The sequence below is a fragment of the Pan paniscus genome, chromosome X, assembly GCF_029289425.2.
Source record: "Pan paniscus chromosome X, NHGRI_mPanPan1-v2.0_pri, whole genome shotgun sequence".
In the NCBI taxonomy this organism is placed as follows: Eukaryota; Metazoa; Chordata; class Mammalia; order Primates; family Hominidae; genus Pan; species Pan paniscus.
Window position 1 is genome coordinate 63,879,458 of NC_073272.2, and position 26,462 is coordinate 63,905,919.

A 26,462-nucleotide genomic window follows, 5' to 3' on the forward strand; every position below is an offset into this window, starting at 1 on the left:
ATGGAGCTCCCCATTCAGCTTAGAAGGTTATACACATCAAAAAGACCAACAAGAGTATTTCAGACCTTCTTTGGGAGACTCAGACACACATTTGAAGTGGACAGATTTCACCCCCAATCTCTACTCATTCCTCTCAAGCATGACCCTAACAAGCCACCTCACAGATGACCCTGCGAAGTCACAGCTCATCAATCCCCATACCTAGTAGACATTCAAAGCTATGTTACCAGAAAGTCAATGCAATAACAGTCTTATTATGATAGTAAAAACACTGTTAAAGATGAACGATTCAGGAATATCACTTAAACACCAATGACTCTCTCTGCAGAAAAATTATCCTAGCAGGCCAGATTGCTACCTGTGTTAGAGTTCTCTAGAGAGACAGAACTAATAGGATATATGTATATAGGAAAGGGAGTTTATTAAGGAGAATTGACTCATACAATCAAAAGGTAAAATCCCACAGTAGGCCGTCTGCAAGTTGAGGAGCAAGAAAGCCAGTAGTGGATCATTCCGAGTCCCAAAACCTCTAAAGTAGGGAAGCCAACAGAGCAGCCTTCAGTCTGTGGCTGAAGGCCCGAGAGCCCCTGGCAAACCACTAGTGTAAGTCCAAGAATCCAAAAGCTGAAGTACTTGAAGTCTGATGTTCGAGGGCAGGAAGCATTTAGCATGGGAGAAAGATGAAGACTGGAAGATTCAGCAAGTCTGCTCATTCCACCTTCTTCTGCCTGCTTTTTCTAGCTGCACTGGCAGCTGAGGGAATGGTGCCCACCCAGATTAAGGGTAGGTCTGCCTCTCCCAGTCCACTGACTCAAAGGTTAATCTCCCCTCTAGTAACACCCTCACAGACACACCCAGAAACAATACTTTGCATACTTCAATCCAATCAAATTGACAATATTAACCATCAGACTACCCTTAGAAAGGCCTACTTGCATTGTGCTTAAAACTGTTTGTACAAACAATGTGGCTTATCCTGAACACCTGCCTTCCTTCTGGACTTCTGGAATTCTGGCATACACTAGGCAGAACGTGCCTATGTGGGCAGGCTCCAATAGAATCCCTGAGCACTTTGCCTCTAATGAGCATCCTGGCAGACAACATTTCATAAGTGTTGTCACAATTTCTGCTGGAGGAATTCAGTGTGTCCTACGTCACTCTGCTGAGAGAGGACTCTGGAAGCTTGTTCCTGGTTTTGTTGACTTTGTTCCCTGAACCTTTTCCCTTTGCTGATTTTTGCTTTGGATCCTTTCATGGTAATAAATCACTGTCATAAGTATGACTATACACCAAGTCCTATGAATTTTCCTAGTAAATCACAAGACCTGAGGAATGGTCTTTGGGACCTTCAACACATTCCCAGATGTCCATATTTGGCCCAGAGCTCTTTCTTGAGATCCAAACCCAAATGCTTGAAATCAAATACTTGATATCTGTTTAATCACCTTGAAGTCAAGTGTAAAATTGAAGACACCATCTGCCCCTCTTCTTGTGGTCCTTATCTTTGTTAACATCACCACTACTCATTGGTCATCAAAGCCAAAACCAGGAAAGCTGGGATGCATATTAAATTCCTCCACTTTTCTAGCCACATTTGATCTGTCACCAGTTGCTTTCAATTCTACCACCTAAATATCTTTTAAAACCATCTCCTTTCCATCTACAGCCATTGCCTTAGTTCAGGTTCTCATAACTTCACATATCATTCTTCTGCATTCTTAGCTCCAGCAAACGAATTCTCCACACTAATAACAGTTATCCTTCTAAAACACAAATATATATATATGTTCCTTTCAAGCGTAAATACTCTTGTGGCTCACAACTGTCTTCATGATAAAGTTCAAATTCCTTAATTTGGTCACGAAGCGCTTTATGATATGGCTTCACTTCCTGACCTCCTTCCTTCTCCCCCTGTATAAATTAGGAGAAATAATCCAGACATTTACAGTTCAGTCATTTTCAACAAAGGCACCAAGGACACATATTTGGGGGAAAGAAGTCTCTTCAATAAATGGTTCTGGGAAAACTGGATGTCCATATGCAAAGAAACACTTTAGGATATTGGTCTGGGCAAAGACTTCTCGAGTAAGACCTCAAAAGCATACGCAGCCAACTAAAGCAAAAATAGGCAAATGGGTTAACACTGAGCCAAAAATCTCCATGGCAAAGGAAACAACCAACAAAGTGAAAAGACAACCCACAGAATAGGAGAAAATATTTGCAGATTACCCATCTGACAAGGGATTAATAACCAGAAAATATAAGGAGCCCAAGAAACTCAATAGAATGAAAACAAATAATCCAATTAAATATGGAGAAAGTATCTGAATAGACATTTCTCAAAAGAGGACACACAAATGACCAACAAGTATATGAAAAAATGCTCAACATCAATAATCATCAGAAAGATGCAAACCAAAACCACAATGAGATATCATTTCACCTGTTAAAATGGCTTTTATCAAAAAGGCAATAATGGATACTGGTGAGGATATGGAGAAAATGAAATCTTCATACACAATTGGTAGGAATGTAAATTAGTACAGCCACTACTGGCCAGGGGTGGTGGTTCACACCTATAATCCCAGCACTTGGAGAGGCCAAGGAGGGAGGATCACTTGAGCCCAGGAGTTCAAGAATCCCATCTCTACAAAAAATGAAACAAATTAGCCAGGCATGGGGGTGGGTGCTTATGGTCCCAGCTACATGGGAGGCTGAGATGGGAGGACCAATTGAGCCCAAGAGATTGAGGCTACACTGAGCTATGGTCATGCCACTACACTCTACCTTGGGCAACAGAGTGAGGCCTTGTCTCAAAAAGAAAGAAAAGAAAACTGTGGTACATATGCACAATAGAATATAACTCAGTCACAAAAAAATGTAATCCTGTCATTTGCAACAACATGGATGGAACTGGGGGACATTATATTAAGTGAAATGAACAAAGCATAGAAAGACAAATATTGCATAATCTCATTCACATGTTGTAGGAGCAAAAAAAAAAAAAAAAATGAACTCATAGAGACAGAGAGTAGAATGATGGTTACCAAAGGTTGGTAAGGGTAGTGGAGTGGGGGGGATAAAAAGAGGATCCTCAACAGGTACAAAAATACAGTTAGATAGAAGGAATAAGATCTAGTATTCAGTAGCAAAACAGGACGACTACAGATAACAATAATAAAATAACTGAAAATGGAATTGGAATGTTCCTAACACAAATAAATGATAAATACTTGTGGTGATGGATACCCCAATTACCCTGATCTGATCATTACATATTGTATGCCTGTATAAAAATACAGCATGTACCCTATAAATATGTACAACTATTATATATCCATAATAATTAAAAATAAAAAATGTTAAAATAAATTAGCCTTCACAAGGTTCACAAGGCTACTCTGCAAAGCATCAGGCTGTTTCTGGCTTCCTTAGGCTGATTTTCATGCCCCGCACCTATGCTCCCATAACACCCTATGCTTTAGGCCATGAGATCTCTTACTCAGTGCCTATTGCACTGTAGGTACTCAATAAATGTCTGTTGAATGGCTGAATGTTGAATGGAAAGGAGAGAGAGATTATGAGTCATTTCTCTCTTTTTTCAAAATCTTGTTTCCTGATATTCTACCATCTTAATTAAATGCACCAAAAGGCAAACAACAAGGACAAAATTACCTCATAGTTTCTGTTGGCATCTGTTATGGTCCAGTTTCTGTTGGGTATTCCCATACGCCCAAAGTCTGATATTGGGTCAATCAGTTTCCATCCACTTTCCCTCATCTCTTTTGAGGATTTGGGATTATAAGAAAAAGCATAAAGATCTTCAGGTAATGCTGGAGAAGAGAGATAGGCATGGAAAACAAAATGATGAATGAAACCTAAAAATCATCAAACAATGCAAATAAAGGCTAGATTTCCTTTTCCTAAGGGAATGTTTGTCAAACAGTCCCAGAAAAGGACTGTGGTGTGTGCAAGTTTGCCTTTATGTAAGGAATAAAAACTGGAATATTGTTTGGGTTCTTTGAAAAAATGTCTTAATTTTTTGTGTTATCAATACAAAGTGGGATCTTTCTGCCTGGCTTCCTATAAAAAAAGAATGCTGGATAATTGACTGAACTGAGGCTTCAGGGTTTCACATGTTAAGAAAAGAGTCCTTACCAAAAGTTTTTAACTGGGCTCCCATGTCCTAATAGTACTGCTTATTGTAACATGTTGCACATCTTTAACAATGTTTTTGCATTGTACTTGTCAGACCAACAGCAACTTCTGACTTATAAATGGCCCCTTCCTCTCTTTTCTTTGTCAGTCCTGCTTCCTCCCTTCACGAGATACAGCATCCAATCAAATAACTCATTTGACCAATTTATATGGCAACAACTTCTCCAGAGATTAATGGAGCCTATCAGAGACTTGTAAAATGCTAGGCCATCCAGCAGGTAACTTTATCAATAAAAATCAGCAAATATTGAGGAATTACTCTGAGGGAAAAGGGGAAAAATGGGAGAGAAAATGTAAGAGCATGATTAAAATCAAAGACTAAAATCAGAGGAAGCTGGTTAATTGCCTAGGGGTGGGGGCTGGGGAATGAAAGGGTGACGCTGGAGGAAGCATTAAGTCCTACATTAATGAGGACTTTGATGAACTGCCTTAGTCTTCTAGTTGGAATTAAAAGTAGGGGTGGAAATCGTGGGCCAAACAAAAAGTCTGCAGGACAGCAGGAAACAAATTTTCTTCCAAAGCAGTCTTCCTTCCTGAACTGAGAAAACATTCACAAGTTGATACTTTAAAGGAGGGAAGGAGAGAGAAGAAAATATCTATTAAACATCTACTATATACTAATACATGAAGGTATTCAAGGCTCAAAACAACCCCCTTGAAGAGCTTTTACTCTCCTTACTTTTACAGGTAAAGAAAATGAGTTCAGAGGTTATATAACTTGCCCAAATATAATGGAGCTAATAAGTGGTACAGCCCAGATCCAAACCCTCCTCTGACTCCATAGCCCTGATCTTTCCATTATGCCATTTTGGAAAAATATTAAAATGGTTTTAGATAAAAATACTATCATAACTACCTGGCTGAGAAAGCTTGAGCAGTGAAATATAAACCTCATGGCACACAAGGTCGGAATCTAAAACAAAGTGGGCCACCCGGAAATTCTTGCAGCGGAGGGTCAGGGGACAACCCAGGCTAGTGATGGGTAACTTCTCCACAGTGGCAATGTGATGGAGTGCAATCTGAAAAACATAAAAGAACCAGCGTAAACATACAGATGTGCAATATCTCTATCACTATCAGTATTCCTGACTCTCCGTAATGGTAACAGCATGACCAGATCTGTAGGCTACATCTACAGCCTACAACCATTCTTTGTAAGACACAACTGGGGTTCTCTCAAATAGAACTAAAGCATAATAGTGGTAAAGCAACAAGAAGCAGACTGCAGTGTTAGAAAACTTCTCTATCCTTAAGGATACGAGATTACCAAGTTTGTGGGACAATTTTGGTAGATCAGCTCAGAATAGATGACTTTTAGCATGCTGTGATAGAGTTCACAATCAGAATAATTGTTACAGAGGAAAACAGGAATTTCTTTTCTTATATCAAATTACTAATTAAGATAATTATTAATAGCAGGTATTGTGCTTTATCATAAACAAAGTAGTCCATGACCATTAGCTATTTAAGAAGAGCCATTTGACGTGTAATCATCCTATTTCAGGAATGAAAAAAAACAAAGCTCTGAGAAGTGAATTCCTCATCAGATATCATATAGCCAAGAAGTGGCACAAACAGAATTTGAACCATAGCAGTCTAAACTTAAGTCCAGGATTAAGTTCTGGAATAAGGATTTAACTAGAAATGTTAGGGAGGAACTATTCCTCTACATTTTAAACTCTAGTGACAGTAAAGCAAAGAATGTAGGATGATTACTTCTGTTCATGCTGATGCCAGCAAAAAAAGAAATGCATGGAAAGGTAACTGATGAAACAAAATGTGTCCAAATAATATAATTCTCTCTTAATTGATTCAAAAAGCCATATAATCATGGTTTTGCATTTTGATCTTTGATGTTCTCCTCCTATCCCTGTATTATGTTTCTGCAACTATGGAGCCTGGATGTGCTCTTTCCATTCTCTAGACTCCCTGTCCTGTGCCTGGAATGGTCTTCCAATCAATAGTGCCTTTTCTGCTCTCCCATCACCTCAATGCCCCAGTCCCTAATTTCTTTGGAAAAGTCATCTCTTCAATGAAGTCTTTCAATCACATCCACCATCTAAGAATGGAGCAAGTGTGGAAATGATTCAGATATTCCTAGGATAAATTTTCTATTTTTTTAAGGCAGGGTCTCGCTCTGTTGCCTAGGCTAGAGTGCAGTGGCTTAATCATGACTCACTGCAGCCTCAACCTCCTGGGTTCAAAGGAGATCATCTTGCCTCAGCCTCCTGAGTAAGCTAGGAATACAGTTGTGTGCTACCATGCCTGGCTAATTTTTTTAACTTTTGTAGAGACTAGGTATTGCTTTGTTGCCCAAGCTGGTCTCAAACTCCTGGCCTCAAGCGATCCTTCTTCCTTAGCCTCCCAAACTGCTGGGATCACAGGTATAATTAAGTTCTATCTTAACTGTTTCGTCACACTCAAGTCCTGCAATGGCAGTTCTGGAGGCATCACAAAATGTAATATGAATTAATATATTCAACCTCAAGAAAATCAAAGATCTTCCAGTCAACATGAGAGATGTGTGTTTTGGTAGTACGATACTGATAATTGAGATCAGGGCCCAGGCAAACAATTGTGGTGAAACTGGGAAGGGTCCAGGGAAGGTAGGCAGACTAAGGCTGGGAAGAACTTCCCTAATTGGGTAAATAAGCCTCCTTTGACATGCAGAAATAAGTGTAAGTGCTCCCTTCCAGATACAGTCCACTGGGTTTGAAATAATACCCAAAAGGAACAAATCTGGAGACATCTGTACTGTCTATAAATGCAGGTAGATAGGAGATAGGCTTACGGCACAGTACTAAAGAACTGGTTCCTAAACTGTTAGAATTACAAGAATCCTTACTAATTATATAATCTAACCACCTCATTTTACACATGAAGAAACAAGCCCAGGGAGTAAGAATCACTTGCCTAAGGTTACATAGCCAGTTAGCATCAGAGCTTAGTCTAGCCCAGTTCTCATTCCTCTTTTGACATTCTTATCACAGCAAAAGGAGCAAGATACAATCTCATATGGGGAAAGTTCAGTTTTAAAAGGAAGTATTAAGATACTTCTTTCATATGCATACTCAATTCATTTTATACTTATATGATAGTATTTACCATGTTCCAGGCATTGTTGTAAGCACTTATAAACATTCACTTTATAATTCTTGTATCTTGACTTTTTAAAACTAATTCAAGGTATTATTTTATCTGTATTTTACAGATGAAGGAAGCGAGACACAGAAAAGTTAAACAACTTGCCCAAGGTTACAAAAGTAGTAAATGTTGAAGCTGGGATTTCAACCTGAGCAGACTGGCTCTAAAGCTTTAATCACTAAGCTATGCGGTATAAAAGAAGCATGTTGTACTTCTTATAAATGGAGAGGTCTAAGCATAAATCTAACTAATGATTAAGTTAAGATTAAATTATGATCTTTAGGATGGGTAAGGCATAAAGTAATGTTGGGGTGCTGAATTAATTAGAAAACATTACTTACAGGTATAAAAAGAAACACATACACATGCCCGTGCATGCACACACACACACACACACATATATATACCCAGGTAAAATCCTGTCTTAGGACAGAGAGATGGTCTAAATTAGTGTTGCCCAAGGTAAAGTCCATGAGGCCTTAGCATCAGCATAACCTGAGCCCTTTTTAGAAATTCAAAATCTTAGGCTTGAGATTTTGCATTTTTATCAAGTTCCCATACGCTACAGATGCTGCTGGTTCTTGAACTATATTTTATGGGCAGCAAGGCTTTAAATTACTTCAAGATGCTTACAAACATAGTTCAGAAAATTAGCAGAAACTATTCTACCTAAAAATAATTTAGCTAAACCCCAGGAATATTCCCATGTAGAATAAAATGACTATGATGACCAGAGCCAATAACTTGAAAAAAGAGGAGTAATACAATTCAGACCATAAAAAGATTATTAGAATAGGTCCTCTGAAGAAAAGGTTTTACAGCAATTTAAAAATTACACTTGAAATTTCAAGAAACTACCATATAGAGAGCATGTATGCACAACTCTTTAAGACTCTTTGATACTTCTTCTCATGAACATACCCATGTTTCTTTCCGGGCTGCACCTGAAGCCTCCACATAGATCAGGTGGGTTGCAGTAAGATAAAGAATCCCATTAGCTGGTTTCTTACTCACATAACGATCCACCAATTTCACGTTTTCTACCTGTTATTGGAGGAAAAAATACTGATTAAGTTACCAACTCACCACCTATGATTGAAGTGGGGCCATTCAAAGCAAGATAAATGCTGTTAATTTGCTACAAAACTTGAGTCTTTCCAGTTCCTGCCAAGGTGGCAAACTACTATGATCTGTATTACCTTTTCTGAAATCAGTGCGGGAAAAACTATGAAAGTGAGAGGAAAACCCGTATTCTAGAAAAGATAAAAATTCTAGACAAAGTTTACAAGATGAGGTACGTATAACTGGAAAATATATAGAACCTGAGAGCCTGCTGAGGTACTTATCTTGTTGGAAGAAGGTGCAGTTATTGTATGTGTACAAAAATCAGTAAGGGTAAATAACATGAAGATAGATCTTACGTTACAGGGCAAGAATAGAAAAAAAAAAACAGAAAAAGAGAAAAACAAAACAAAAAAAAGGAGTACCATAAATAAAACACATAAAAAGAAATGCCAGAATTAAATCCCAATATAGAAGTAATTGCAATAAATGTACATGAATTAAACTTACCAATTAAAAGAAAGACACAGACTGAAACAAAAGATTCAACAATATTCAGACTAGAAGAGATATACTTTAGAGTCACAAACTGAAAATAATAAGATATGCCAGGCAAATATGAACCAAAATAAAGCTGAGGTAGCAGTCTCAATATCTGACTAAATAGAATTTACGTGACAAAAATCAACAGGACAAGAAGATATAGCCATCATAAATATAAACATATTGTATAATACAGTCTCGAACTATATCAAGCAACTAGCAGAACTGCAAAGAGAAAAGGAACAAGTGCACATGGATATTTTAATACTCTTCTTAGGAACTGATAGGTCAAGCAGACCAAAAAAAAAAAAAAAAAAATCAAATGAAGATACGGAACACTTACACATTACAACTGAAAAACTCAAGCTATTATATACAGAGTAGGACTCTATATCCAACAAATAGAACATTCAAGACAACAAAAAAAAAAAATTCCCAAAAAGAGACCATGATTACAGCTGTAAATGAAACATCAATAAATTCCAAACGTTCAATATCATACAGTTTAGGTTCTCCAACCACAATGCAATAGCACTAGAAATTAATAACAAAATAATAGCCAAAATGTAGCATATGTTTGAAAACACAATAGCTTATTACTAAATTAACCTGGGGTTAAAAAGAAAAAGGAAAGGAAACTAAGAAATATTTAAAAGTGAACGATAATAAAAACACAACAAATAAAAATTTGAAGGACAGAGTTAAACAAGAACTAAGAAGTAAATGTATAGTAGTAAGTAAGTTTACCATGAAATGAGAAAGGTTAACAACATACTAGTTAAACAGTCAATGTAATGGAAATAAGCAAAAGAACAGAGAAATAAGATGATAAAGCACAGAAATTTAAAACCAGAGAATCCTCCTCCACAGATACACACACACAGCCTGAACAGAAAAGATCAACAAACCAGAATTTAATTATTTCAAAAGGTTAATAGGATAGATCTTTGCTAAAAAAGAGAAAAGATGCAAATAAACAAAATACAGAATGAAAAAGGGAAAATACAAAAAATTAAAACTATCACTATTATGAACAACAATATGCTAATAAATTGGAAAACTTATAAGAAATGTTTTTAAATATCAAGAAAAAAATAAAATGGCAATGGTAGTCAAAGATTTTCCCTAACAAAACCCTCAGGCCCAGATGATGTTATAGGTTTATTCTACTAAACTTCCAAAATATAATTAATTACTACCTTATCCAATTGATTCCGGTCACTGGAAAAAGAATAAAGTTACTCAGTCCATTTTATGAGGGCAATTTAATCTTGATTCTAAAATCAAATAAAGACAATTATAAAGTAAGAAAGTTTAGGGCTATTTCATTTATGAAATGTAGACACAAAAAATGCTAAATAATGTTAATGAATCAACAGTATATTTTAAAAAATACATTTTGATCAAGTGCAGTTTATCACAAGAAAGCATGGGGAGTTCAACTTCAGAAAATGTCAGCGTAATACATCACCAAGACTAAAAAGAAAAATCATATGCTTTATCTCAATTGATACAGAAAAAGAAGTATTTAATATAGCTTAATTCTATTTATAATGATAATCCTTAGTGAACAAGGAATAAAAGTAAACGATCTTAACTTGGTAAAAATTATATACAAAAAACCTACAAAGTATGTTATGAATAATGAAGAAACTAACTGCATTAATTTAAAATCATGAACACGACAAACTTGACTCTAACTATTACTGCTACTGTTTTAAATATCCTGGCTAAATACTATGAGGAAAGGGGGTGTGGAATTAAGAAATGCAAGGATCAGAAGGGAAGTTCTATATTTGGCACCACTAACAGAAGGTAATCATTCAACCACAAAAAAATGAAAGAAAAGAATCAACCAAACTCTCAGAACTAATATAAAAGAGTTCAGCAAGGATACCAAATATAATATCAACCACAAAAGTCAATAACATTTTCCTATATCAGCAATGATCACTTAAAAAACATAATTAAAAAAATACCATTCACGATGGCAACAAAAATTATATAGAATCTAGAAATTAGCTTAATTAACCAAGTATACACAAGACCTTTACAGAGAAAACTTTAAAAGTCTAATGAAGGATATAGAATATAATCTAAAGAAATAATGTCTATGCTCTTGGATAGGCCAACTTAATATAATAAAGATGGCAATTATCCCTCAATCTATAAATTCAATACAATTTCAATCATATTTCAAAGTGGATTTTCTAATAAACTTATTCTAAATTTACATAGAAGAACAAAACCCCACAAATTGCTAAATCAACCTTAAAAAAAGTAAAGGGGAAAGATTTGCTCTACTAGGTATTAAAACATACTCAAAGCTGTGGGGGAAAAAAATCAACAACAACAACAACAAAAAACCTCTAGCACTATTGCAAAAAAAAAAAAAAAAAACAGAAAAATAAACCAATGGAAAAGGACTAGAGCTCAAAATCAGATTGATGTAAAAAATGGGAGTCTAATAGAGCATAAACATGGCACTACAAATTGACAGACAAAAGAGTATTTGCTAGATGTGTTGGGGAAACAGTATTAGTACATGCAGTAAGATAAGGCCATATCCCTACCTAACACCATATACAAAACTAGACTCTAGATATATCTATATGTAACTCTTACATAAAATATAAAGTTACTGAAAAAATGCAGAGTACCTTGGATCTATGAACAGGGAAAAACTTTTTAAAAATTAATAAGAGAATAGGAGAACATATGTGCCACTCCTAAAACTAACAAGGAATTATTATCTAGAATATACAAGGGACTTTTGCAACTCAATAAGAAAAAGAGGCCCCAAAAGAAAAATATATGAAGCATAAGAACAGGCAAGTTGCATAAGAGGCAATCCCAGAAGCATATAACCATGAAGAGAAGCTCAAAACATTGGGAATAAAATAAAGTTAAATTAAAATAAGATATTGCTTTAAGACTACAAGATTTGCAAAAACTAGACAGCTAGAAGATGCCAAGTGTTGGTAGGGTTCAAGGCGTATAGGAATCCTCATCCACTACAACCAGGGGGTTACAGATAGGTGGGGACCATTCGGAAGGGCAATCTGGCACTACTTAATAAAAAAAAAATGTATTTCCTATGACTCAGCAAATGTCCATCACTCTGAGAATAGTCAGGCAATACAGTTTGGATACTTGTCCCCACCCAAATCTCATGTTGAAATATAATGCCCAATGTTGGTGGTGGGGCCTGGTGGGAAGTGACTGGATCATGGGGGTGAATTCCTCATGAATGATTTAGCCCCATCCTTTCATGCTGTCCTCATGATAATGACTGAATTCTTGTGAGATCTGGTTGTCTAAAGGTGTGTGGCACTTTGCACTCTCTTGGACCTGCTCCAAACATGTGAGATGCCTGCTCCTCACCTACAATTTATGCCATGATTGTAAGCTGTCTGAGGCCTACCCAGAGGCAGATGCCTGTGTTATGGTTTCTGCACAGACCGCAGAACTGTGAGCCAATTAAACTTCTTTTCTTTAAAAATTACTCAGTCTCTTCTGTTCTAATATGGCCGAATAGGAACAGCTACAGTCTGCAGCTCCCAGCGTGACTGACGCAAAAGATAGTGATTTCTGCATTTCCAACTGAGGTACCTGGTTCATCTAATTGGGACTGGTTGGACAGTGGGTGCAGGCCATGGAGGGCAAGCTGAAGCAGGGTGGGGCATCGCCTAACCCAGGAAGTGCAAGGGGTGGGAGATTTCCATTTCCTAGCCAAGGGAAGATGTGACGGACTGTACCTGGAAAATCAGGACACTCCCTCCCAAATACTGTGCTTTTCCAACAGTATAAGCAAATGGCACACCAGGAGATTATATCCCGTGCCTAGCTCAGTGGGTCCCACGCCCACGGAGCCTTGCTCACTGCTAGCACAGCAGTCTGAGATTGACCTGCAAGGCAGCAGCCTGGCAGGGGGAGGGGTGTCCACCATTGCTGAGGCTTGAGTAGGTAAACAAAGCTGCCAGGAAGCTCGAACTGGGCAGAGCCCACTGCAACTCTGCAAGGCCTGCTGCCTCTCTAGAGCCCAACTCTGGGGGCAGGGCATAGCTGAACAAAAGGCAGCAGAAACTGCTGCAGACTTAAATGTCCCTGTCTGACGCTCTGAAGAGAGCAGTGGTTCTCCCAGCATGGTGTTTGAGCTCTGAGAAAGGACAGAATGCATCTTCAAGTGGGTTCCTGACCACTGTGTAGCCTAACTGGGAGACACCTCCCAGTAGGGGCCGAATGATACCTCATACAGGTGGGTGCCCCTCTGGAATGAAGCTTACAGAAGAAGGATCAGGCAGCAATATTTGCTGCTCTGCAATATTTGCTGTTCTGCAGCCTCCACTGGTGATACCCAGGCAAACAGGGTCTGGAGTGGACCGCCAGCAAACTCCAACAGACCTGCAGCTGAGGGACCTGACTATTAGAAGGAAAAGTAACAAACAGAAAGGAATAGCATCATCATCAACAAAAAGGATGTCCACACCAAAATCCCATCTGTACATAACCAGCATCAAAGACCAAAGGTAGATAAAACCACAAAGATGGGGAGAAACCAGAGCAGAAAAGCTAAAAATTCTAAAAACCAGAGCGCCTCTTCTCCTCCAAAGGATTGCAGCTCCTCACCAGCAACGGAACAAAGCTAGATGAAGAATGGCTTTCACAAGCTGACAGAAGTAGGCATCAGAAGGTCAGTAATAAACTTCTACGAGCTAAAGAAGGATGTTCGAACCCATCGCAAGAAAGCTAAAAACCTTGAAAAAATATTAGACGAATGGCTAACTAGAATAAACAGTGTAGAGAAGACCTTAAATGACCTGATGGAGATGAAAACCATGGCACGAGAAATTCATGATGCATGCACAAGCTTCAATAGCTGATTCGATCAAGTGGAAGAAAGGGTATCAGTGACTGAAAACCAAATTGATGAAATAAAGTGAGAAGAGAAGTTTAGAGACAAAAGAGTAAAAAGAAAGAAAAAGCCTCCAAGAAATATGGGATTATGAGAAAAGACCAAATCTACATTTGATTGGTGTGCCTGAAAGTGACAGGGAGAATGGAACCAAGTTGGAAAACACTTTTCAGGATACTATCCAAGGGAAAGTCCCCAACCTAGCAAGGAAGGCGAACATTCAAATTCAGGAAACACAGAGAACACAACAAAGATACTCCTCGAGAAGAACACCACCAAGATACATAATTGTCAGATTCACCAAGCTCTACATGAAGGAAAAAATGTTAAGGGCAGCCAGAGAGAAAGGTCAAGTTACCCACAAAGGGAAGCCCACCAGACTAACAGCGGATCTCTCGGCAGAAATTCTACAAGCCAGAAGAGAGTAGGGGGCAATATTCAACATTCTTAAAGAAAAGAATTTTCAACCCAGAATTTCATGTCCAGCCAAACTAAGCTTCATAAGTGAAGGAGAAATAAAATCCTTTACAGACAAGCAAATGTTGAGAGATTTTGTCACCACCAGGCTTGCCTTACAAGGGCTCCTGAAGGAAGCACTAAACATGGAAAGGAACAACCATTACCAGCCACTGCAAAAACAGGCTAAATTGTAAAGACCATCAAGGCTAGGAAGAAACTGCATCAACTACCAAGCAAAATGACCAGCTAACATCATAATGACAGGATCAAATTCACACATAACAATATTAACCTTAAATGTAAATGGGCTAAACACCCCAATTAAAAGACACAGACTGGCAAATTGGATAGAGTCCAAGACCCATCAGTGTGCTGTATTCCGGAGACCCATCTCACATGCAGAGACACACATAGGCTCAAAATAAAGGGATGGAGGAAGATCTACCAAGCAAATGGAAAGCAAAAAAAAGCAGGGGTTACAATCCTAGTCTCTCATAAAACAGACTTTAAACCAACAAAGATCAAAAGAGACAAAGAAGGCCATTACATAATGGTAAAGGGATAAATTCAACAAGAAGAACTATCTTAAATATATATGCACCCAATACGGGAACACCCAGATTCATAAAGCAAGTACTTAGAGAACAACAAAGACACTTAGACTCGCACACAATAATGATGGGAGACTTTAACACCCCACTGTCACTATCAGACAGATCAACGAGACAGAAGGTTAAAAAGGATATCCAGGACTTGAACTCAGGTTGGCACCAAGCAGACCTAATAGACATCTACAGCACTATCCACCCCAAATCAACAGAATATACATTCTTCTCAGCACTACATCACACTTATTCCAAAATTCACCACATAGTTGGAAGTAAAGCACTCCTCAGAAAATATAAAAGAACAGAAATCACAACAAACTGTCTCTCAGACCACAGTGCAATCAAATTAGAACTCAGGGTTAAGAAACTCACTCAAAACCACTCAACTACATGGAAGCTGAACAACCTGCTCCTGAATGACTACTGGGTATATAACAAAATGAAGGCACAAATAAAGATGTTCTTTGAAACCAATGAGAACAAACACACAATGTAACAGAATCTCTGGGACACATTTAAAGCAGTGTGTAGACGGAAATGTACAGCACTAAATGCCCACAAGAGAAAACAGGACGGATCTAAATTTGACACCCTAACATCACAATTAAAAGAACTAGAGAAGCAAGAGCAAACACATTCAAAAGCTAGCAGAAGGCAAGAAATAATTAAGATCAGAGCAGAACCGAAGGAGATAGAGACAAAAAAAAACTTCAAAAAAATCAATGAATCCAGGAGCTGGGTTTTTGAAAAGATCAACAAAATTGATAGACCACTAGCAAGACTAATAAAGAAGAAAACAGAGAAGAATCAAATAGATGCAATAAAAAATGATAAAGGTGATATCACCATCGATCCCACAGAAATAGAAACTAACTACCATCAGAGAATACTATAAACACCTCTACACAAATAAACTAGAAAATCCAGAAGAAATGGAAAAATTCCTGGGCACATACACCCTCCCAAGACTAAACTAGGAAGAAGCTGAATCTCTGAATAGACCAATAACAAGCTCTGAAACTGAGGCAATAATTAATAGCCTATCAACCAAAAAAAAGTCCAGGACCAGACAGATTCATAGCCGAATTCTACCAGAGGTAAAAAGAGGAGCTGGCACCATCCTTTCTGAAACTATTCAAATCAATAGAAAAAGAGGGAATCCTCCCTAACTCATTTTATGAGGCCAGCATCATCCTGATAACAAAGCCGGGCAGAGACACAACCAAAAAAAGAGAATTTTAGACCAATATCCCTGATGAACATCGATGCAAAAATCCTCAATAAAATACTGGCAAACCGTATTCAGCAGCACATCAAAAATCTTATCCACCATGATCAATTTGGCTTCATCCCTGGGATGCAAGGCTGGTTCAACATATGCAAATCAATAAACTTAATCCATCACATAAACACAACCAACGACAAAAACCACATGATTATCTCAATAGATGCAGAAAAGGCCTCGACAAAATTCAACAGCCCTTCATGCTAAAAACTCCCAATAAATTAGGTATTGATGGAACGTATCTCAAAATAATAAGAGCTATTTATGACAAACCCACAGCCAATATCATACTGAATGGGCAAAAACTGGAAGCATTCCCTTTGAAAACTGGCACAAGACAGGGATGCCCTCTCTCACCACTCCTATTCAACATAGTATTGGAAGTTCTGGCCAGGGCAATCAGGCAAGAGAAAGAAATAAAGGGTATTCAATTAGGAAAAGAGGAAGTCAAATTGTCCCTGTTTGCAGATGACATGATTGTATATCTAGAAAACCCCATCGTCTCAGCCCAAAATCTCATTAAGCTGATAGGAAACTTCAGCAAGGTCTCAGGATACAAAATCAATGTGCAAAAATCACAAGCATTCCTATACACCAACAACAGACAGAGAGCCAAATCATGAGTGAACTCACATTCACAAATGCTACAAAGAGAATAAAATACTTAGGAATCAAACTTACAAGGGATGTGAAGGACCTCTTCATTGACAACTACAAACTACTGCTCAACAAAATAAAAGAGGACACAAACAAATGGAAGAACATTCCATACTCATGGGTAGGAAGAATCAATATCGTGAAAATGGCCATACTGCCCAAGGTAATTTATAGATTCAATGCCATCCCCATCAAGATACCAATTACTTTCTTCATAGAATTGGAAAAAAACTACTTTAAAGTTCATATGGAATCAAAAAAGAGCCCGCATTGCCAAGACAATCGTAAGCAGAAAGAACAAAGCTGGAGGGGTCACACTACCTGACTTCAAACTATACTTCAAGGCTATAGTAACCAAAACAGCATGGTACTGGTACCAAAACAGAGAGACAGACTAATGGAACAGAACAGAGGCCTCAGGAATAACACCACACATCTAGAACCATCTGATCTTTGACAAACCTGACAAAAACAAGAAATGGGGAAAGAATTCCCTATTTAATAAATGGTGCTGGGAAAACTGGCTAGCCATATGTAGAAAGCTGAAACTGGATCCCTTCCTTACACCTTATACAAAAATTAATTCAAGATGGATTAAAGACTTAAATGTTAGACCTAAAGCCATAAAAACCCTAGAAGAAAACCTAGGCAATACCATTCAGGACATAGGCATGGGCAAGGACTTCAGGACTAAAACACCAAAAGCAATGGCAATGAAAGCCAAAATATACAAATGGAATCTAATTAAACTAAAGAGCTTCTGCAATGCAAAAGAAACTACCATCAGAGTGAACAGGCAACCTACAGAATGGGAGAAAATTTTTGCAATCTACCCATCTGACAAAGGGCTAATATCCAGAATCTACAAATAATTTAAACAAAATTACAAGAAAAAGTCAAACAACCCCATCAAAAAGTTGGTGAAGGATATGAACAGACACTTCTCAAAAGAAGACATTTATGCAGTCTAAAGACACATGAAAAATTGCTCATCATCACTGGTCATCAAAGAAATGCAAATCGTTTTAAACCACAATGAGATACCATCTCACACCAGTTAGAATGGTGATCATTAAAAAGTCAGGAAACCACAGATGCTGTAGAGGATGTGGAGAAATAGGAATGCCTTTACACTGTTGATGGGAGTGTAAACTAGTTCAACCACTGTGGAAGACAGTGTGGCAATTCCTCAAGGATCTAGAACTAGAAATACCATTTGACCCAGCAATCCCATTACTGGCTATATACCCAAAGGATTATAAATCATGCTACTATAAAGACACATGCACACGTGTGTTTATTGCGGCACTATTCACAATAGCAAAAGCTTGGAACCAACCCAGATGTCCATCAATGATAGATGGGATTAAGAAAATGTGGCACATATACACCATGGAATACTATGCAGCCATAAAAACGGCTGAGTTCATGTCCTTTGCAGGAACATGGATGAAGTTGGAAACCATCATTCTCAGCAAACTATCACAAGGACAGAAAACCAAACACTGCATGTTCTCACTCACAGGTAGGAATTGAACAATGAGAACACTTGGACACAGGGCAGTGAGCATCACACATGGGGGCCTGTCATGGAGTAGGGGGCAGGGGAAGCGATAGCATTAGGAGAAATACCTAATGTAAATGATGAGTTGATGGGTGCAGCAAACCAACATGGCACATGTATACCTATGTAACAAACCTGCACATTGTCCACATGTACCCTAGAACTTAAAGTATAATTTAAAAAAAAATTATCCAGTCTCAGGTATTTCTTTATTGCAATGCAAGAACAGGCCAGTTCAGAAGGTCAAATGTGATGGGATATTATGCAGCTATTAGAAGCAATGGGTTAGATGTACATATAGCAATATAAATATGACAGGGAAAAAAGTAAGAAACAGAATGATATACAGAAGGCATCACTATATAAACTAAAATTTCATGTGTATAAAACAACTATCATGTTTTGAAAGACTTATTCTAATACAAATCACATTAATCATATTAGAATGCTTGCCTGTGATGGGGGAGTGGAATGGGAAAAAAATGGGCTAAGTAATTAAATAAAAACAAGAGGTAGCTTTTCATGGACGAATGATGATAAGTACCAAGAATTGAGGAGCACATTATGAACTCAATGCAATACACCTGAGGTTAGAAAAATAGAACAAAACAAACTAAAAAGCCATCTTTCCTTTTCAGAAACATGAGAAATAATCTTAGATATTTAAATGGTGTTGTATGATGTTGGCCTCTTTAACACATAGGTGAATGAGTGGTTCAGAACCCCTGCTTCTAACATGTATATTCATATCCTTAGGTGTCATGATTTTCATTTACAAAATGAAAATTTTCATTTATAAAGAAAAAAAAAGGAAAGGCGAGATGCTTGTGAACATAAAATCCCTAGCCCAATGATCTTTTCATTCACATGTTCTCTTGTTGACATCCACGAGTCATTAGCCCAAAGTCTGCCAGTGTGACAAATTATGTAGGCAAATTACATATAGCTAAAAGGGATAACACAAAAATGGTATCACCTTTTTCCCTGAAGGCATTTAAGAAAAGGATATTCATTTATCTACTGAGGCCTTGATACTTTCTCTTATATAGTCATGCACCACATAACAACATTTCAGTCAACAATGTACCACAAATACAATGGTGGTGGGAGCAATAGGCTATATACCACATAGCCTAGGTGTGTAGTAGGTTTGTGTAAGTACACTCTATGTTGTTCACACAATGACAAAATTGCCTAGTGAGGCACTTCTCAGAACATATCCCCATGGTAAAGTGATGCATGACTGTAACTGTAAATGTGCTCTAATTAGGGATCCTCAATATCCAAGACAGACCAGGTATGGTGGATCAAACCTGTAATCCCAGCACTTTGGGAAGCCAAGGTGGGAGGATTGCTTGAGCCCAGGAGTTCAACACTATCCTGGGCAACATAGCAAGAACTCGTCTCTACAAAAAACAATAAAAATAATTAGCCAGACATGGTGGTGCATGCCTGTAATCCCAGCTACTTGGGAGGCTGAATCAGAAGGATCACTTGAACTCAGGAGTTTGAGGCTGCGATTGCACCATGACACTCCACACCAGCCTAAGTGAGACAGCAAGTCCCTAGCTCAATCAATTAACAAATCAATCAGTATCAAAAATGTTCTCCTTATTAATCTTGTAAAGTATAAATAGCTTATTTACATTTATAAGAAAAGCATTACAAGCTCAACAGATGAAGTAGCCAAAGAACATGAACAGATAATTCACATAAAATAAAAATGTGATGAGTTAAATTTCACTAGTAATGACAGAAATGCTAATTTTAAATGACATGGAGCTACTATTTTATACGTATTAAATTTGAAAAACATCAAATACTAGCATGGTTGTGGTAAAACTGGTATGCTTATACAGTGCTGATTGCAATGCTATATCACGTTTAGAAAGCAATATGGAAAAACTGTCAAGAACATATAAGTATAAACCAGTATCCTTTGACCCAATACCCTACTGTTAGAAGTTTATCCTCAGAAATGTATCTTTATACATTGCTGATTGCAATGCTATATCACTTTTAGAAAGCAATATGGAAAAACTGTCAAGAACATATAAGTATGAACCAGTATCTTTTGACCCAATATCCCTACACTTAGAAGTTTATCCTCAGAAAATCAAATTTATACACATGAGAATATTCCCTGAGATTCTGCCAATAATAGGAGAAAACTAGAAATACCTGTATGTCCAATAATAGGGGAAAGGATTAGGTAAATTTAAGAACATTATATTAAAATGGACTATTAAGTAGATAAATAATACTATGGTTCCTAGGTAGGTGCCTTTCACATATTAAGTGTACAAAAATTAACTAGATCTGAAATTTGGTGCCATTAAAAATTTTTCAAGAACTGTATAAAAATATTTAACATAATAATAAATTTAAAAGTTAAGTAAAAATATTATAAATATGTTAAACAATGTAGGTATGCATACAAAGAGTAGATGAGAACATAATGGAATGAAAACGGTAGCCTAAATTTAGAATGACAGGATTTGGGGTAATCCTTAATGTTAAGATTTTTAAAACTTTTTTATTATGAAATAATTATAGATTCATAGGAAATTGCAAAAAAATAAAAAATTTACAGGAAGGTCCCAAGGACCTTTTGCCCAGTCTCTCAAAATTTAACATCTTACAATAACTATATTATGTCATCAAAACCAGGAAAATGATATTGGTACAATCCACAGATCTTATTTGGATTATACCCATTATATATGTAGTTATACATGTATACCAGGTAACAGTTATAAATTGTGTGTGTGTGTATGGCTATATGCAATTATATCACACGTATAGCTTTGTGTAACTATCAGCACAATCATGATACATACATACATACCACAAAACTCCCTTCTGCTATTTCTTTAGAGTCACACCCATCCCTTCTCCATCAAACCCTTGGCAAACACTAATCTGTTCTTCATCTCTACAATTAATTCTTAAAGAATATTATATAAACAGAACCATTCAGTATGTAACCTTTTGAGATTGGCCTTATTCACCCAGCATAATTCTCTTAAGATTCATCCAGGTGTTTGCCTATATCAATAGTTTACCTCTTTTCATTGATTAACAGTATTGCAACTGTATGGATATATCATAAGTTATCTAACCATTTACTCACTGAAGGGACATATGGGTAGTTTCCAGTTTGGGGCTATTATGAATAAAGCTGCTATGAACATAGTACACAAGTTTCTGCATGAAAATAGGTTTTCATTTCTCTGGGATAAATGGCCAAGAGTGCAATTTCTGTAATATTTTTTAATGACAAATTAAAATTCATATGTATGCACTTAAAGGAAAAGAGTACTTCATTGTCAGACAAATAACTCTGACAGGGCTGGGCCAATCAATCCACAGACCCCAATAACACCAATCTAGGAAGTATGTCCAAGCCAAAAGTGGGAACAAAGAGAGATGATAAACACTGTGCTATGCTCTACATGTGTTATCTCATTTAATCCTCATAATAACTATTTAAGGTAGGTGATATTGTTAATCCCATTTCATATATGTGGAAATTGGGTCTCAGAGAGGTAAATTAACTTATCGAAGACCACATGGGTGGTTAAGTGGTGAGGTAAAGGCAGGCAGTGAGAAGCAAGAACCCAAACTCTTAACCATTTGATATGGTTTGGATTTGTGTCCTTTCCCAAATCCTATGTTGAATTGTAATCCCCAATGTTAAAGGAGGGGCCCAGTGGGAGGTGATTAGATCACGAGGGCAGATTTCCCCCTGGCTGTTCTCATGATAGTGAGTTCTCATGAGATCTGGTTGTTTAAAAGTGTGTAGCACGTCCCTCTCTCTCCCTCTCTCCTGCTCCAGCCATTTGAAAATAAACCTGCTTCCCCTTCACCTTCTGCCATGACTGAAAATTTCCTGAGGCCTCTTCAGCCATACTACTCATACAGCTTGCAGAACTATGAGTCAATTAAACCTCTTGTCTTTATAAACTACCCAATCTTCAGTTATTTCTTTATAGCAGTGTGAGAATGAACTAATACACCATTATACTATACTGCCACAGACTTATTAACCGTGTGTGGTTGGGGAGAGGAAGGGAACTGAAAAAACCTCCCACCCCTATGGCCCACCCTCTAAAAGAGGAAAGGTAACAAAAATGTAGTCAAAGCATGGAGGCTAGGGGAAGATGCCAAGATACCCCAATCTAAGCACACCACATTCTCTTTGGGCAGGGACAGATTAGAAGAGACAAGGCAGTAATAATGGGAACTTCCTGCCAAAGTAACTGTATCTGAAGAATACTGATCTTGTAGTAAGATGGTACAGCACTGGGCTCAAAGAAAAAAAGCCAAATGGACTCAGGAAGTTTTCTTTCAGCCAGATATCTTGATGTTCACTCTACCACAGAGCCAGACAACAGCAAAAATACAAACAACTAAAGCTAGATTTAATTCAGTAATTCTTTTTTGAATGCCTACTATGTACCAGATTCTGTGCTAAACCATCCCATGGGAAATAAAAGTAGAATGTATGAGACATTATAAATTATAAACTCCCAGGAGTTTATAATTTGTTGAAGAATGCAAACATGAACCCAACTCAATGCAACATAACAAAAGACATCCTGTGGTAAATGCCAAAACAGGTGCATGAGCAGAGCACTAGGGCAACCAGAGGTCCAAGTTTCAGAAAGATTCCCCTGGGAGACACCTAGAACTGAATATTCAAAGGTATTCTTTCTTTAATTCAAGATTCTGTAGTATCTACTATTTTCAGACTATGGAGTTAGGCATTTTAAGGGAAAATGAAATAAACAAGGCATGATCCCTCCCTACAACCATCCATTTAACAAACATTCATTGAGAATCTACTATATGCCAGGCACTGTGTCAAATGTTATAGAATTAAAGATGTCTAAGCACGCTCTTTATCCTAAAGGACTAACAGAGTTAGTGCTCACAAATCAGGCAAGGAAGTACCATCAGTATTTAGGAAACAGAATAAGGATTGTACTCAGCCAAGAGTGGAATGAAAGTAGTTAAAGAGAACTGAAAAAGGTTGCTGAACACCTATAGTAGGTTGAATGGCAGCCTCCTGAAAGACAGGTCTTCTTTCTAATACCTGGACCCTGTGAATGTGACCCTATTTGGAAAAGGGGTCTTTGCAGATATAAGTAAGTTAAAGATCTAAGATGAAATCATCCAGGACTGCCAAGGTGGGCTGCAAATCCAGTGATAAGTGTCCTTATAACAGACAGAGAGGAGACGGCACACAGAGAAGGATATGTGAAATGGAGGCAGAGATTGGAGTGATGGATATAGCCACCAGGAATGCTGACAGCTACCAGAAATTGGAAGATGCAATAAGGAAGGATTCTCCCTTAAAGCCTCCAGAGAGAGGGCAACCCTGCCAACATGTGAATTTCAGACTTCTGGGCTCCTGAACGGTGAGGGAATAAATTTCTATTGTTTTAAGCCAAAAAAAAAAAAAGTGAAGGAAGGGCCAGCTGTGGTGGCTCACACTTGTAATCCCAGCACTTTTGGGAGGCCAAGGCAGGAGAATCATTTGAGCCCAGGAGTTTGAGACCAGCCTGGGAAACACAGCAAAACCCCATCTCTACAAAACTTAGCCAGGCATGCTGGTGGGTGCCTGTAGTCCCCGCTACTCAGGAGACTGAGGAGGTGGGAGGATTGCCTGAGCTTGGGAGGCAGAGACTGCAGTGAGCTGAGAGCACACTACTGCACTCCACTCTGGGTGACAGAGAGAGACTGTCTCAATAGAAAAAAAAAAAAAGTAAAGGGATGGAGAAAGATATACCATGCTTACACTAATCAAAATAAGTTGAAGTACATATATTAATATAAGACATAAAAGACTTCAGAGCAAGGAAAGTTATCAGGAATGAAGAGAGGTGGAATGGTCTGAATGCTGGTGTCCCTCAAAAATTCATATGTTGAAATCTAACCCCTGCCAATGCAATAGTATTAACAGGTGGGGTATTTAGGTGGTGATTAGCTCATGAGGGTTCTCTGCTCATAAATGGGATTAGTGCTCTTATGAAAGAGGCTTAAAGGAGCTGTTTGCCCCTTCTGCCATGTGAGGAGGCAGCAAAAAGACCACTGTCTATGAACCAGGAAGTAGGCCCTCTCCAGATATCAAATCTGCATGCATCTTATCTTGGACTTCACATCCTCCAGAACTGTGGGCAATAAATTCTACTGTCTCACTGAGCGATATGGTTTGGCTCTGTGTCCCCACCCAAATCTCATGTTGAATTGTAATCCTCAGTGGTGGAGGACAGGCCTGGTGGGAGGTGACTGGATCATGAGGGTGGACTTCCCCCTTGCTGTTCTCATGATAGTGAGTAAGTTCTCACACGATCTGGTTGTTTAAAAGTGTGTAGCACTTCCCCTTCACTCTTTCCTGTTCCACCATGTGAAGATGTGCCTACTTCCCCTTTGCTTCCACCATTATTGTAAGTTTCCTGAGGCTTCTCCAGCCATGCTTCCTGTACAGCCTGAAGAGCTGTGAGTCAATTAAACCTCTTTTCTTCATAAATTACCCAGTCCCAGGTAGTTCTTATAGCAATTCAAGAACAGACTAATACAGAAAATTGGTACCAGAAAAGAAGAACACTGCTAAAAAGATACCTGAAAATGTGGAAGCAGCTTTGAAACTGGGTAATAGGCTTTGGGTGGAAAAGTTTGGAGGGCTCACAAGAAGACAGGAAGATAAAAGTTTGGAACTTCCTAGAGTTGTTGAATGGTCGTGACCAAAATGTTGATAGTGATATGGACAATAAAGTCCAGGCTGAGGTGGTCTCAGATGGAGATGAGGAACCTATTGGGAACTGGAGTAAAAGTCACTCTTGCTATGCTTTAGCAAAGAGATTAGTGGCATTGTGCCCTTGCTCTAGGGATCTGTGGAACTCTGAACTTGAGAGTGATGATTGAGGGTATGTGGCGGAATAAATTTCTAAGCAGCAAAATGTTCAAGAAGTGCCCTGGCTGCCTCTAACAGCATACGCTCATATATGTGAGCAAAGAGATAATCTGAAACTCTAACTTATATTTAAAAGAGAAGCACAGCATAAAAGTTTAGAAAACTTGCAGCCTGGTCATGTGGTAGAAAAGAAAACCCATTTTCAGGGGAGGAATTCAAACTGGATGCAGAAATTTGCATAAGTAAAGAAGAGCCAGATGTTAATAGCCAAAACAATGGAGAAAATACCTCAAAGGCATTTCAGAGACCTTCACAGCAGCCCCTCCCATCACAGGGGAGGCCCAGGAGTGAATCAAGGTTTTGTGGTCTGGGCCCAGGGCCCTGCTGCCATACACAACCTCGGGACACTGCTGTGTCCCAGCCACTCCAGCTCCAGCCATGGCTAAAAGAACCCCAGATACGTCTCAGGATGCTGCTCCAGAGAGTGCAAGCTACAAGCCTTGGCAGCTTCCACATGGTGTTAAGCCTGCAGGTGCTCAAAGGGCAAGAGTTGAGGCCTAGGAGCCTCCACCTAGATTTCAGAGGATGTAGGGAGATGCCTGGATGTCCAGGCAGAAGTCTGCTACAGAGCTAGAGCCTTCATGAAGAACCTCTACTAGGGTAGTGTGGAAGGGAAATGTGGGATTGGAGCCCTCACAAAGAGTTTCCACTGGGGCACTGCCTAGTGGAGCTGTGAGAAGAGGGCCACCATCCTCCAGACCCCAGAATGGTAGATCCACCCACAGCTTGCACTGTGCACCTGGAAAAGATCCACCCACAGCAAGCACTCTACACCAGTCTGTGAAAGCAGCCAAGAGGGCTGTACCCTGCAGAGCCACAAGGCAAAATGCCCAAGGTCTTCTGAGCCCACCCCTTGCATCACTGTGGCCTGGATGTGAGACATAGAGTCAAAGGAGATTATTTTGGAGCTTTAATATTTAATGACTACGCTGCTGGGTTTCAAACTTGCATGGTGCCTCTTTGTTTTGGCCAATATATCCCCTTTGGAATGGGAATATTTACCCAATGCCTGTACCTCTATTGTATCT

The 26,462-nt window shown here is 38.4% G+C and overlaps 1 protein-coding gene and 1 long non-coding RNA gene across 3 annotated transcripts in view; one reads left to right on the forward strand and one right to left on the reverse strand.

Moving 5' to 3' along the window:
- LOC117977762 (uncharacterized) overlaps positions 1–26,462 on the forward strand; it is a 177,410-nt gene that overhangs the window by 140,124 nt on the left and 10,824 nt on the right. The gene's annotated exons all lie outside the window — the stretch shown is intronic.
- MTMR8 (myotubularin related protein 8) overlaps positions 1–26,462 on the reverse strand; it is a 134,851-nt gene that overhangs the window by 90,523 nt on the left and 17,866 nt on the right. The window contains exons 2-4 of the mRNA XM_003816924.5: positions 8,284–8,406; positions 5,075–5,237; positions 3,676–3,833 (exon numbers count right to left, since the gene is read on the reverse strand). Coding sequence (XP_003816972.1) covers positions 3,676–3,833; positions 5,075–5,237; positions 8,284–8,406 — 444 coding nt within the window. The remainder of the gene's footprint in view (positions 1–3,675; positions 3,834–5,074; positions 5,238–8,283; positions 8,407–26,462) is intronic.